The following is a 15,388-nucleotide window of genomic DNA, read 5'->3' as shown; positions in this document are numbered from 1 at the left end:
TTGTCAGAAACAAACTATGGGTGTTAGCTTTGGTGATGAGTCTCATGAGTTTAATTTTTCCAAATTTAGTAGAAATCATCATGAAAAAGAATTGCCTAGTAAAGATGAATTAATTGGTCTTGCTTCTATTGATGTGCCACCTACTGATCCTTTCGAACAATATTTGCTAGATCATGAAAATGATTTACATATGCATGAAATAAATGAAATAGATAAGGTTTTCTTTGAACAACGTCCTCTGCTTAAACACAATTTGCCTATTGAAACTCTTGAAGGTCCTCCTCCACCTAAGGGTGATCCTGCGTTTGAATTAAAACAATTGCCAGACACTTTGAAATATGCTTATCTTGATGAAAAGAAGATATATCCTGTTATTATTAGTGCTAACCTTTCAGAACATGAAGAAGAAAGATTATTGAGAGTTCTAAAGGAAACACCGGGCTACTATTTGATATACTCTTGATGATTTAAAGGGCATTAGTCCCGCTCTATGTCAGCACAAAATTAATATGGAACCTATTGCTTAACCCGTTGTTGATCACCAACGCCGGTTAAATCCGAAGATGAAAGAGGTGGTAAGAACGGAAATATTAAAACTTCTGGAAGCAGGTATAATTTATCCAATAGCAGATAGTAGTTGGGTAAGTCTTGTTCATTGTGTCCCTAAGAAGGGAGGTATAACTGTTGTTCCTAATGACAAGAATGAACTTATTCCATGATGAATTGTTACAGGCTATAGAATGGTAATTAATTACAGAAAATTAAATAAAGCTACTAGAAAAGATCATTACCCTTTGCCTTTTATTGACCAAATGCTTGAAAGATTATCTAAGCACAAACACTTTTGCTTCCTTGATGGATATTCTGTTTTTTCACAAATACCTGTTTCTCAACCTGATCAAGAAAAGACCACTTTTACTTGTCCTTTTGGAACCTATGCTTATAGGCGTATGCCTTTTGGTTTATGTAATGCACCTTCTACCTTTCAAACATGTATGACTGCTATCTCTGAATTTTGTAAAAAAATTGTTGAGGTTTTCATGGATGACTTCTCTATTTATGGGAAGTCTTTTGATGATTGTTTAAGCAATCTTGATCGAGGTTTGCAGATATGTGAACAAACAAATCTTGTCTTGAATTGGGAGAAATGCCACTTTATGGTTAATGAAGGCATTGTCCCGGGTCATAAATTTTTTGAAAGAGGTATTGAAGTGGACCAAGCTAAGGTTGATGCTTTTGAGAAAATGCCATGTCCTAAGGACATCAAAGGTATTCTTAGTTTCCTTGGTCGTGCTGGTTTCTATAGGATATTTATTAAAGACTTCTCTGAAATTTCTAAGCCTCTTTCTAGTCTCTTGCAAAAGGATATTCCTTTTGTTTTTTATGATGATTGTCTTGAAGCCTTTGAAACACTCAAGAAAGCCTTAATTTCTGCACCTAGTGTTCAACCAACTGATTGGAACTTACCTTTTGAAATTATGTGTGATGCTAGTGATTATGTTGTTGGTGTTGTTCTAGGACAAAGAGTTGATAAGAAATTGAATGTTATTCATTATGCTAGCAAAACTCTAGATAGTGCCCAAAGAAATTATGCTACTACTGAAAAAGAATTCTTAGCAGTGTTGTTTGCTTGTGATAAGTTTAGACCTTATATTTTTTATTCTAAAATAACTGTTCACACAGACCATGCTGCTATTAAATATCTTATGGAAAAGAAAGATGCTAAAGCTAGACTTATTCGTTGGGTTCTCTTGTTACAAGAATTTGATTTGCATATTATTGATAGAAAAGGAGCTGAGAACCCCGTAGCTGATAACTTGTCTAGGCTTGAAAATGTGCTTGATGACCCACTTCCTATTGATGATAATTTTCCTGATGAGCAGTTAGCTGCAATAAATGTTGCTAATGGTACTCCTTGGTATGCTGACTATGCTAATTACATTGTTCCTAAATATTTTCCACCTAGCTTTACATATCAACAAAAGAAAAAAATTCTTCTATGATTTAAGACATTACTTTTGGGATGACCCACATCTTTATAAAGAAGGAGTAGATGGTATTATTAGACGTTGTGTACCTGAGAATGAGCAGGGACAAATCCTACGGAAATGTCACTTCGAGGCTTATGGAGGGCATCATGCTGGAGATAGAACTGCTCACAAGGTATTGCAGTCTGGATTTTATTGGCCTACTCTCTTCAAGGATGCTCGCAAGTTTGTCTCATCTTGTGATGAATGTCAAAGAATAGGTAATATCGATAAGCGTCAAGAAATGCCTATGAATTATTCACTTGTTGTTGAACCATTTGATGTTTGGGGATTTGATTACATGGGACCTTTTCCTTCCTCTAATGGGTATACACATATTTTGGTTGCTGTTGATTATGTTACTAAATGACCTTTTCCTTCCATTTTGGTTGCTATTCCAACTAGCAGTGTTGATCACAACACCTCTATTAAAATGCTTAAGGAAGTTATTTTCCCTAGGTTTGGAGTCCCTAGATATTTAATGGCTGATGGTGGTTCACATTTTATCCATGGTGCTTTTTGTAAGGTGCTTGCTAAGTATGATGGTGGTTCACATTTTATCCACCTGGGACACCTCACGCAGTCCGTTTTTCTTCCATGTACTTGCCCTACAAGATTAAAAATCTATATATACTTAACGAACCTGTTAACCACCGTATCGCGGAGGAGTCCTCTATTCTCTTTTCTTACTGTTTTCTGACAGATTTGTTGGGCCACTGCCATGGAAATCCGAGGACAAGATCTCTCCTTCACCACTACCATTATCTTCTTCACCACCAAAAGGGGAATTGAGTATCGGGTATGGGCACTCCCCTTGGCTTCCGCTAAGCTTGGGGGAGGTGCCCCGGTATTGTATCACCCCCACTACCCTTTTGCTTTTATTTATCTTAGTTCAATCTTTTCCTTTTAGATGAAATAAAGTTTAGTTCAATCCTTTCTTATTTGAAAGTTTGCTTAGTGATCTATCCTTGTAATCGTGTGCAAGTTATATAATAAAGTTAGTTTTACTTTTTGCTTTCTTTACTTTCATGTTGCAAATAAAGAAAATAAATAGAAAAGAAAAGAAACAAGAAAGAAAGAAATAAAGAAAGGATAGAGATAATGAAAGATTATATATTAATCCTATTGTAAGTGATAGCACCACATAAGGAAAGGTATAAGTAAGAAAATTTTATTAGAGATTGACAAACATAGCATTAGTCAATGATGCAACTCATGAAAGAATTATTAAGGGAAGAGGAGATTCACATATAGATATACTGTCCTAGAAATCTTTTGTGATTGTGAGCCCTCATCAAAATATTATATGCCAAAATTGTAGAAATTGGACAAGGAAGACAACTTAATGATTTATGTTTGTTTATATTCACATAGAAGTCATATTGTCATAGATCGTTTAACATGTGATGCTTTCCCCTATCTTTACTAGCCAAAAATTCTGTACTAAGTAGAGATACTACTTGTGCATCCAAAACCCAAAAAATCCAAATCTTTCTCAAGAGTCCACCATACCTACCTAGGGATTGAGCAAGATCCCTCAAGTAAGTTGTCATCGATGCAAAAGGGCAATAAAAATTGCTTCTAAAAGTGTGAGAGCATTTAGTGTAAGAGAAAATTGAGCATTGTACGAACTTGGATGGCAAAGAATAAAAGCGACAGAATGCATAATAAAGCTTGTCATCTTAAGGGGCAATACAACGTGACGTTCTCTTGCACTAAGGGATTGAGCATACAAACAAATAAGCGCATGGCAACCTCTACTTCCCTCTGCGAAGGGCCTATCTTTTACTTTTATGCAAAGAGTCAAAGTTTTTCTCTCTATTCCTTTTATTTTTCTATTTTTGGCAAGCATCATGTGGTGAGGAAAGATCTAGGCACATATGTCCAGTTGAATACAGATGGCATGAGTTATTAATGTTGACGTCACCCTTGAGGTGAGTATGTTGGGAGGCAAAATCATAAGCCCCTATCTTTCTATGTGTCCGGTTGAAACGTTTTGTTCATGGGTACAAGGTGAGTGTTAGCAATCATAGAAGACTATATAATGGTTCAGTATGTGGACTTGCTTTAAAGGCTCCGACATGTGACTCTTCCTGAAAAGATGATGAATTGTAGTTGCAAAGTTGACTCAGAACATAGTTTGTTGGTTTCTAATAGATTTTTTGTTGTATACTTTGATTGTGTGATGAACCATTACTTATTCATGAGAAGTATATGATAAAAGTCCTTTGTTTAATCTTGTTGTTGTTATAATAATCAACATGATGCTTCTATGTCCGTATTTTGTTTTTATCGACACCTCTCTCTCAAAGCAGGTGGACATGTTTTTTCGATTTCGGTTTTCGCTTGATGACAAGCGAGGTCTAAGCTTGGGGGAGTTGATACGTCCATTTTGCATCATGTTTCATTGCTATTATTTATGATGTTTTTATCCATAATAATGCATTTTGGAGTAATTCTAATGCCTTTTCTCTCATAATTTACAAGGAACACACCAAGAGGGAGAATTCCGACAGCTGGAATTCTGGAACTAGAAAAGCTACGTCAGGCCACCTATTCTGCACAACTCCAAATGAGCTGAAACTTTACAGAGAATTTTTATGAATTATTTGAGGAATATTGGAGCCAATAAACACCAGAGGGGGGCCACCAGGTGGGCACAACCCACCTGGGCGTGCCAGCCCCCCTAGCGCTCCCTGGTGGGTTGTGGCCTCCTCGGCCCTCCTCCGGTGCCCATATTTTGGTATATAAGTGGTTTTGACCTACAAAAAATAAGGAGAGGACTTTCAGGACGAAGCGCCGCCGCCTCGAGGCGGAACTTGGGCAGGAGCACTTTTGCCCTCCGGCGGAGCGATTCTGTCGGGGGAAACTTCCCTCCCGGAGGGGGAAATCATCGTCATCATCATCACCAACAACTCTCCCATCTTGGGGAGGGCAATTTCCATCAACATCTTCACCAGCACCATCTCATCTCAAACCCTAGTTCATCTCTTATATTCAATCTTGTTACCGGAATTATAGATTGTTGCTAGGGGTGACTTGTAGTGTAGATTACACCTTGTAGTTGATTACTATATGGTTTATTTGGTGGAAGATTATATGTTCAGATCAATTATGCATATTAATACCCCTCTGATCATGAGTATGTTTGTTGTTTGTGAGTAGTTACCTTCGTTCTTGAGGTCATGGGATAAATCATGTTGCAAGTCATCATATGAATTTGATATGTGTTCGATATTTTGATAGTATGTATGTTGTGATTCCCTTAGTGGTGTCATGTGAACGTCGACTACATGACACTTCATCATATTTGGGCCTAAGGGAGTGCATTGTGGAGTATTAAATAGATGGTGGGTTGCGAGAGTGACAGAAACTTAAACCCCAGTTTATGCACTATTCCATAAGGACCAATTGGATCCTAGAGTTTAATGCTATGGTTAGAATTTATTCTTAATACTTTCCTCGTAGTTGCGGATGCTTGCAGGAGGGTTAATCATAAGTAGGAGGTTTGTTCAAGTAAGAACATTACCTAAGCACCGGTCCACCCACATATCAAATTATCAAAGTAGAGAACACAAATCAAACCAATATGATGAAAGTGACTAGATGAAATTCCCGCGTACCCTCAAGAATGCTTTGCTCATTATAAGAAACCATTTTGGCCTGTCCTTTGCCTCAAAAGGATTTGGCTACCTTGCTGCATACTTGTTACTATTATCGTTACTTACTCGTTACAAATTATCTTTCTATCAACTAATCGCTACTTACAATCTCAGCACTTGCAGACACTACCTTACTGAAAATTACTTGTCATTTCTTTCTGCTCCTCATCGGGTTCGAAACTCTTACTTATCGAAAAGAGCTACAATTGATCCCCTTTTCTGGTGTCGTTGCCGGGGAGTGAAGCGCTTCTGGTAAGTGGAATTCGTTAAGGAAACATTTATATAGTGTGCTCGAAATTATTGTCACTTGTTACTATGAAAAACAATCCTTTGAGGGGTATGTTCGGGGTATCTTCACCTCGTCCAGAGCCACAATTAATTATCCCTCTACCTACAACACCTATTGAAAATATTGAATACTAGTTGACCTGTTGCGCCAAATGGCGCAGAGACCCACTAAAGCCATGTTGTCGATGAAAATAGTTTCATTTTGCAAGGACATATTCAATATTGGTAATATAAAGACCATGTGTTAAAGTCATGTTATATTGAAAATATATTTATCATGCTGAGAAATCTGAGTTAAAAAATCTATAACATGCATAGACCAACGAAGGAAGCATTTTTAGTTAAAAATATGGTTATTATCATGAGAAATCTGAGTTTGAAAAAAAACATGTTTGTATATGAAAGCATAGGTATTTGAAAGGTCCAGGAACAATTCTTTATGTGGCCCGTTCAGACATCCATCGTGCCTATTTATCCCCGTTACTTCCTCAGTTCCTCATTTGGGCGAGGAAAGCATACTCAACTGGTGAGATTTCTCTTGTCCTATTATTTCGGATTTCTCTGCACGCATGGTTACACATATGGCCCATTACACCAACCACCACAATGTCCATTTCAAACACAAAGTGTTTTGAAAATTAAATTGTGTTCTACCATGGAGGAACAGTCCAGACTTGAAACAATAGATGTAACTACTTTACCAATTCAAACTCTTTAGCAACCATTTATGATTATGATGTCTAATGGCACAAGGTGTCAATTTAGACTAAAGAGTTGTTTGAAATGTGTTTCATTTGTACTTTACAAAGTGCTAGATACAATTTCACTGCACATAAGAATTTTGAAGCTCGATTAAAAAGGTAATTTCATTCATACAAACCATAACTAAACAACATGAATGTATCCTAATACAAAAGCAAGCAACGGACTGGTAATAGGTAGGCCTGTTTTAGAGAGATTGTGGTAAATTACAGTTCATTATTACACGCAAAATGTTTTTGCTTCGGAGCAGAACACTGTTCTATCTTTTTCTTCATATCCTTTTCTTCTCAGAGCTGGTGTGATGCCTTGCTCCTATTCATGGATCTTGACCTACAATTTTTGAACAAACTAAATTAGTTATTTATTCAATGGGAAATCTGAAGTCGGGATTACTTCGCCAATATCGTTAGCAAGTTTATGAGGGAAAAGAAAGCAATGTAACTTCCAAAAGCGAATGTAAGAATGAAGTACATAGTAGTGTAGCTGGGAAAGTAGGAACATGAGCTGCGACATGTTTCAGAAAAATGGTCGAGGTTCCCTGATCCTAGTAACATGAGCTGCGATTATTTTGCCAGGGACTCATGGCTGTATATAACTTTCACAAGCAACATCCCATATGTGACAACCTACCTTCGATCACAAAGCTATATGATCTATATAATGGAGAAAAATGGAGCTTTCGATAACTTGCATACCTATTTTTCCCAAAGCAAAGCTAAGAATGAAGTACACAGTATTGTAACTGGGAAAGTAGGAAAATTAAATCATATACTCTGAAACATATTGTAGAAAGAGAAGCGTGAAGCACACTTCCTTGAAATTTGGACACAATCGGACATTCATTTTTGTTGAGCCTGCTATATATCTATGGGGAAGCATGGATAAGAAAAGATAGAAATTTAGAAAATGTATGCAAATTCATATATATTTTTCTAAAATCCCATGGAAATGTGTGGGTCCACTTGGTCTATCAGGACGGTGTATTTCGAAAAAGCAAGTCAGGCAACTAATAGTTTGGATAAAACCTCTATAGATAGTAGAAAACAACTTCCAACGATTCGACTGTACAGACTAAAAAGTTCACCAGGAAATGAGAAGAGCCAGCTAAAAAGTTACAGAAGAAGCACCTGAAATAAAATAGTGGCAGTTAGTTTGGCAAGAAACCTGCATATATTTGAGTGCAATTCGCATCCTCTGGGCCATCGTTCTCACGCATTTTTTCCTACTAAGTAGAAAGCATATATAGAGTATGAAAAGGGGATACAGATTACACAACAAATAGTAGTTTCAGAGCTTTAGAAGGCCGTCCAGTTTTAGATAGTATGCTTTCACCTATGCAGAACTGGATGTTGTACTACTTATTTTAGAGTCAAGACATATTTCAATCTCTAAAAGAAACCTGACACGAATCATCTGCTACTCTAGAAATTAGATTTATCACGGCTAACCAACATGGAATGATCATCTGACTTTCTGGCTATACTAACGTGTAAATATTTAACAGGTATAGACTCGTTCAAGTTGACTGCAAAAGCAATGAAGGTTGCTGTAGCTAGATAAATGACTCGTTCAAGTTGACTGCCAGATTTTTATTAGGAAGTGGATGCCTACTAATAGCGCATCTCGGGGAATCACAGTGAGAATGAAAGGCCTGGAGAAATGCAAAACGGCAAGGTAAAATTCAGACATTGGCATAGAAAGAAACTAATAGGAAAACATGCACCATCAATCACTCACCATAAGGTCAGCAACTGGACAATAGTTGAGCTGCAGTGGATGGTTACCAAGTAATGAACGGAAGGAAAATCACTACAAAATAACCATGAGAGCACCAAACTATCTGCAAACATGAAGGCCCTTTCTTGGATTAGACAGGACGAGTACGCCATGATAATCCAAAGAACAAAAAGATGAATTTAAATTTATAGAGCAATGCTAGGAAGATATTGTCTTGAAGAACGGAAAGTAAGAAAACAATAAAGCAAGCAACGAACCTACAAAAAATATCCTCCAAGTTTTGCGTGAAAATCCATCGAATATATCCTTGATCTCATATTTGTCTCTGTCGAGGTACTCTACAGGAAGGTTCTCCAAAAAAATAGAGTAAAGTTGTTTTTCCTTTTTGAGAATTTGATAGCAAACCTGCAATGTATCAAAAAGGGATTAGAAATGATAATAAAAGAAATCTCTACTATTTTATAGTCGAAGAACATGCTTCAATCGACAAAAATACAAAAACATTGAAATTTGATGGTGTAAGGAACCTGCAGTGATATACTGAGCCATAAACTACTTTGCAATGATATACTGAACCATAAACCTGAAGCTCTACTTTGATGCCAATAAATTTATAACTGGGAAAGTAGGAAAATGAAATCATATACTCTAAATCATATTGCAGAAACAGAAGCATGAAGCACGCTTCCTTGAAATTTGAACACAAGTGAACATTCATTTAGCATACGGAGGTAGCATAAACTTAAGCAAGACTATTTAATTGATCATGGTACATGGTGGATTTTTTTATAATTGATATTCGGCTGGAAGTGGATAAGTTCTGTAGATATTCGGATGCTCACTTTCAGTAGTCAGATAAATCGACCTGATTTCCCAGCTTAGACGTTTCAGACATGTCTCACAATATGATGTGACCATGGGTTCAATCCCATGTTCAATTATGTACGAAGAGAGGCCCCATTTGGAAACATGTAAGCACAATCACAAATGCCTGGGCACATAATTCTATTTACAAAGCTATTTGCAGGTTTGAATGCATTGCAGCAAGATGGCATGATAATCTATAGTAACCAAGAATGTTCGAAAAACACGACAGAAAATCATAGCAGAGGAACTGAGCAAATCAGTTAAGCGCGATATGTAAGATATGACTGACATGATGGAACAAGATGCATGAATGGCAAGTAAATACTACTACCACATGATGTAGAGAAGGAGAGCACGGCGTTTTAAGCATATAGTAATATGAATGGAGCTCACGGGAATATGGCGCGATGACTGGCAGTCTTCACTTCCTGTAAAACAATTATGATTTCCATCAGATAAAGGAGAAAGCTACTTACAAACCTACAGTAGAGATGCTACATAATGTAAGCTCAAAAGAACACAAGCTTTCAAATTAATGTAATGAACAGGCCAAGACTCTGCACCTATCATCATCACAACTATGGACATACGATGTGCTGTGTATTTTTAGATCTTTCATTCAAATAATTTGTAGCACTGGCAAACATACAAAGGCTGACCCATGTTATTTCAGTCTTATGACTTCTACTTTAGCAGAACACTAATTTGGTCAAACTTGGTAGAAGAGGACCGAAACAATTTTAGGAGCATCCATTAAGAAAATAGTAACAATAGCAGCACAGTCAGGCATATAAATTGGTGAGTAAACATATCTTCTTTGGATTATTCTACGAGGATAGATAATAAAACTTCACCTATCATGTCCTTTTTCAGCATAGTGCCAATATATACTTCAAAAAAGCATTGGACTACCATATTGTCTAATATATTCTGGGATCCCTGAGGAACGTGGTCTTCTATGTCAGATCTGCACACCTCAAGTTTAAAAACACAAATATTAGCAAAGTAAAATATGAGTGAGGAGGAAGTGAGGGAGAGAAAGAGTGGAGCACCTAGTTCACCGCTGGCCTGCATCGCTCGAGCCACCTCCAACAGGCACGTGTTGTTCTCCTTGTACTCCAGATGCACGAGACATCCATTGGAGGAGACATGAGCTCCTGCTTCCTCTTGCCTTCCCACACTGCTTGTTCACCTCGAGCTCCTTGCCCGGCGGGGGGTGGAGGCAGAGGTGGCACCTCATGGCGCAGAGGAGACGACGACGCGGTGGCGCGACAAGTCGACCCGCCGGCCACCGGCAGCTGCGCGAGGCCTCACCCTGCCCCTTACCCCCACCCGCTGTTGCTTGCCTTCCTCACCGGCCTCCACCCTCCCCTTGTCGTTTCATCCTACCCCCCACCCGCACCGCGAAGACCCTGCCGGCGCTGCTCCCCCACGACGATACGTTCGATCTGGATCGACGGTGACATGGAAGAGGACAGGAGGAGGTAAGCAGAGGAGAAGGTCGGCGGTGGATCAACGACGACGTGGTAGAGGAGAGGAGGAGACGAGTGGAGAGACAAGGCCGGCGGCTGCAGGTGAGGAGAGGATGAGGGAGAGAGAGGGAGCGGTGTGGCGGCTTGTGGGGATGGAGGGGAATGGGAAAGGGCGCTAGGGTTTGTTTGGCGGGTCGGGTGGGCGTGGGGCGAGAAGCAGGCGATTGGGTGCGGAGCGTGCTGAGCTCATTGGGCAAAACCTGTTGCACCGGGAAATAACCAACCCAGCCAACTAGCGCCCGGCGTGAGCCCACTCGTCATTGGACAACTAAAACAACTGCGAGGTATAAATCGGGTTTGATCGCAAGGTAAAGATCTGACGGTCCAGATATGCTAGAAAGTCAGATCCGATGGTCGACGAAGGCCCAATCGAAGAAGCCTTCTGAAGGAGAGTTGGCTAGCCTCTTTATTAATTTAAATGAAATTTCTTCGGGTATGATAGAACAACTGCTAGCTAATCCTTATGCAGGAGATGGAACTGAACACCCCGATATGTACTTGATATATGTGGAACAAATTTGTGGATTGTTTAAGCTTGCAGGTTTACCTGGAGATGAGGTGATGAGAAAGGTTTTCCCTTTATCTTTGAGGGTAAAAGCATCAACATGGTATAGGCTATGTGATGATATTGGATCATGAAATTGGAATCGTCTGAAATTGGAGTTTCACCAAAAAAAATTATCCTATGCATCTAGTTCATCGTGATCGGAAGTATATCTATAATTTTTGGCCTCGCGAAGGAGAAAGTATCGCTCTAACTTGGGGGAGGCTTAAGTCAATGTTATATTCATGCCCCAATTATGAGATCTCAAGAGAAATTATTATCCAGAATTTCTATGCTTGGCTTTCTCGTAGTGATCAAACCATGCTTGATACTTCTTGTGCTGGTTCTTTTATGAAGAAGACTATTGAATTCCGGTGGGATCTTTTGAAAATAATTAAACGCAACTCTTAAGATTGGGAACTCGACAAAGGTAAAGAGTCAGGTATCAAACTTAAGTATAATCGTGTTAAATCTTTTATGGATACCGATGCTTTTCAAAAGTTTAGCACTAAATATGGACTTGACTCTGAGATAGTAGCCTCCTTTTGTGAATCTTTTGCTACTCATGTTGAACTCCCTAAAGAGAAGTGGATTTTGTGAAAAGATTGTTGAGGTTTTCATGGATGACTTCTCTGTTTATGGGAAGTCTTTTGATGATTGTTTAAGCAATCTTGATCAAGGTTTGCAGATATGTGAACAAACAAATCTTGTCTTGAATTGGGAGAAATGTCACTTTATGATTAATGAAGGCATTGTCCTGGGTCATAAATTTTTTGAAAGAGGTATTGAAGTGGACCAAGCTAAGGTTGATGCTATTGAGAAAATGCCATGTCCTAAGGACATCAAAGGTATTCGTAGTTTCCTTAGTCATGCTGGTTTCTATAGGAGAATTATTAAAGACTTCTCTGAAATTTCTAAGCCTCTTTCTAGTCTCTTGCAAAAGGATATTCCTTTTGTTTTTGATGATGATTGTCTTAAAGCCTTTGAAACACTTAAGAAAGCCTTAATTTTTGCACCTAGTGTTCAACCAACTGATTGGAACTTGCCTTTTGAAATTATGTGTGATGATAGTGATTATGTTGTTGGTGTTGTTCTAGGACAAAGAGTTGATAAGAAATTGAATGTTATTCATTATGCTAGCAAAACTCTAGACAGTGCCCAAAGAAATTATGCTACTACTGAAAAAGAATTCTTAGCAGTGTTGTTTGCTTGTGATAAGTTTAGACCTTATATTGTTGATTCTAAAATAACTGTTCACACATACCATGCTGCTATTAAATATCTTATGGAAAAGAAAGATGCTAAAGCTAGACTTATTCGTTGGGTTCTCTTGTTACAAAAATTTGATTTGCATATTATTGATAGAAAAGGAGCTGAGAACCCCATAGCTGATAACTTGTCTAGGCTTGAAAATGTGCTTGATGACCCATTTCCTATTGATGATAATTTCCTGATGAGCAGTTAGCTGCAATAAATGTTGCTAATGGTACTCCTTGGTATGCTGACTATGCTAATTACATTGTTGCTAAATATTTGCCACCTAGCTTTACATATCAACAAAAGAAAAAAATCTTCTATGATTTAAGACATTACTTTTGGGATGACCCACATCTTTATAAAGAAGAGTATATGGTATTATTAGACGTTGTGTACCTGAGCATGAACAGGGACAAATCCTACGGAAATGTCACTCCGAGGCTTATGGAGGGCAGCATGCTGGAGATAGAACTGCTCACAAGGTATTGCAGTCTGGATTTTATTGGCCTACTCTCTTCAAGGATGCTCGCAAGTTTGTCTCATCTTGTGATGAATGTCAAAGAATAGGTAATATCGGTAAGCGTCAAGAAATGTCTGAATTATTCGCTTGTTGTTGAACCATTTGATGTTTGGTGATTTGATTACATGGGACCTTTTCCTTCCTCTAATGGGTATACACATATTTTGGTTGCTGTTGATTATGTTATTAAATGGGTGGAAACTATTCCAACTAGCAGTGCTGATCACAACACATCTATTATAATGCTTAAGGAAGTTATTTTCCCTAGGTCTGGAGTCCCTAGATATTTAATGGCTGATCGTGGTTCACATTTTATCCATGGTGCTTCCCGTAAGATGCTTGCTAAGTATGATGTTAACCATAGAATTGCATCACCCTATCATCCTCAGTCTAGTGGTCAAGTTTAACTTAGCAATAGAGAAGTAAAATTAATTTTGCAAAAGACTGTCAATAGGTCCACGAAGAATTAGTCTAAGAAATTAGATGATGCACTTTGGGCTTACAAAACATCATATAAAAATCCTATGGGTATGTCTCCTTATAAAATGGTTTATGGAAAAGCTTGTCATTTTCTTCTTGAGTTATAACATAAAGCATTTTGGGAAGTTAAAGAACTCAACTATGATTTCAAACATGCTAGAGAAATGAGGTTATTTGATATAAACTCATTAGATGAGTGGAGAACCCAAGCTTATGAAAATGCAAAGCTATTCAAAGAAAAAGTTAAAAGATGGCATGACAAAAGAATTCAAAAACGTGAGTTTAAAGTTAGAGAATATGTTCTTTTGTACAACTCTCATTTTAGATTCTTTTCAGGGAAGCTCCTCTCAAAATGGGAAGGCCCATATGTCATCGAGGAGGTTTACTAGTCTGGTGCAATAAAAATAAATAACTTCAAAGGCACTAACCCGAAGGTTGTCAACGGGCAGCGAATAAAGCATTATATCTCAGGTACGCCTATTAATGTTGAAAGCAATATTATCCAAACTTCGACATAGGAAGAACACATAAAAGAGTCCTTCCGGAACACTCCAGAATCGTCAAAATAAGGAGGTGCGTGATACGGTAAGTAAACGGACTTCGAAAAATCTGCAAAAATATTTTTTTATCAGTTTTGGAATATTTTAAAAAAATAGAGAAACTCCCAGGAAGCGTACCCTGATGGCACAATACACCAGGGCGCGCCAGGCTTGCCTGGCGCGCCCAGGTGGGTTGTGCCCACCTGGGACACCTCCCGTACTCCTTTTTCTTCCATGTACTTGCCCTGCAAGATTGAAAATCTATATATACTTACCGAACCTGTTAACCACTGTATCCCGGAGGAGTCCTCTGTTATCTTTTCTTGCTGTTTTCTGACAGATATGTTGGGCCACTGCCATGGAAATCCGAGGACAAGATCTCTCCTTCACCACCACCATTATCTTCTTCACCACCAAAAGTGGAATTGAGTATCGGGTATGGGCACTCCCCTTGGCTTCTGCCAAGCTTGGGGAGGTGCCCCGGTATTGTATCACCCCTACTACCCTTTTGCTTTTATTTATCGTAGTTCAATCTTTTGCTTTTAGATGAAATACAGTTTAGTTCAATCCTTTCTTATTTGAAAGTTTGCTTAGTGATCTATCCTTGTAATCGTGTGCAAGTTATATAATAAAGTTAGTTTTAGTTTTTGCTTTCTTTAGTTTCATGTTGCAAATAAAGAAAAGAAATAGTAAAGAAAAGAAACAAGAAAGAAAGAAATGAAGAAAGGATAGAGATAATGAAAAGATTATATTGGCTGATAAGCCGGTTCCAAGGGTAATCATAACTTCAAGCATAAACCGGAAGCCCCCATGTAACCAAAAAACTTATTGAGGAAAAAACGACAGAGGCCCTGCTTTAGCAGGGATGCCGGTTTATTATATTGATCATAATATATACATTGTCAAAAATATGTACATCAGAAGAGCCTGTGGCTCAGGTGTAATAAGGACGAAGATGAGCAATATTCCACGGCCGGTGAGTCTCTTCCTCCGACTTACATGAGTCTTTGTGCTCTCGAACATCGATAAGGTAGTATGACCTGTTGTTCAGATTCTTGCTGACCACAAAGGGTCCTTCCCAAGGTGGGGATGATACGTATCCGTCGTATCTACTTTTCCAAACACTTTTGCCCTTGTTTTGGACTCTAACTTGCATGATTTGAATGGAACTAA

General features: G+C 38.4%; 1 protein-coding gene across 16 annotated transcripts; it reads right to left on the bottom strand.

Annotated features, from left to right (window-relative positions):
• Positions 1 to 6,804: 6,804 nt before the first annotated feature.
• On the bottom strand, positions 6,805 to 11,035 carry LOC123061458 (uncharacterized). Of its 16 annotated transcripts, XM_044484581.1 has the most exons (7): positions 10,396 to 11,035; positions 10,198 to 10,310; positions 9,737 to 9,771; positions 8,734 to 8,881; positions 8,477 to 8,579; positions 7,867 to 7,961; positions 6,805 to 7,069 (listed from the first exon to the last, which is right to left on the bottom strand). In XM_044484581.1, exons 2-7 carry the CDS (start codon positions 10,256 to 10,258, stop codon positions 7,056 to 7,058), a joined length of 456 nt encoding a protein of 151 aa, XP_044340516.1. In that variant the 5' UTR covers positions 10,259 to 10,310; positions 10,396 to 11,035; the 3' UTR covers positions 6,805 to 7,055. The 16 variants fall into 16 exon arrangements, 5 of the variants coding, with proteins under 5 accessions (XP_044340516.1, XP_044340518.1, XP_044340515.1 ...); XR_006429042.1 differs by having other exon boundaries at positions 6,805 to 8,390; positions 8,738 to 8,881; positions 9,675 to 9,771; XR_006429044.1 differs by having other exon boundaries at positions 6,805 to 7,961; positions 8,738 to 8,881; positions 9,675 to 9,771.
• Positions 11,036 to 15,388: the final 4,353 nt, after the last annotated feature.

The sequence above is a fragment of the Triticum aestivum genome, chromosome 3A, assembly GCF_018294505.1.
Source record: "Triticum aestivum cultivar Chinese Spring chromosome 3A, IWGSC CS RefSeq v2.1, whole genome shotgun sequence".
NCBI lineage: Eukaryota > Viridiplantae > Streptophyta > Magnoliopsida > Poales > Poaceae > Triticum > Triticum aestivum.
Note: the sequence above shows the minus strand (reverse complement) of the source record. Positions and strands in the feature narration are given on the sequence as shown.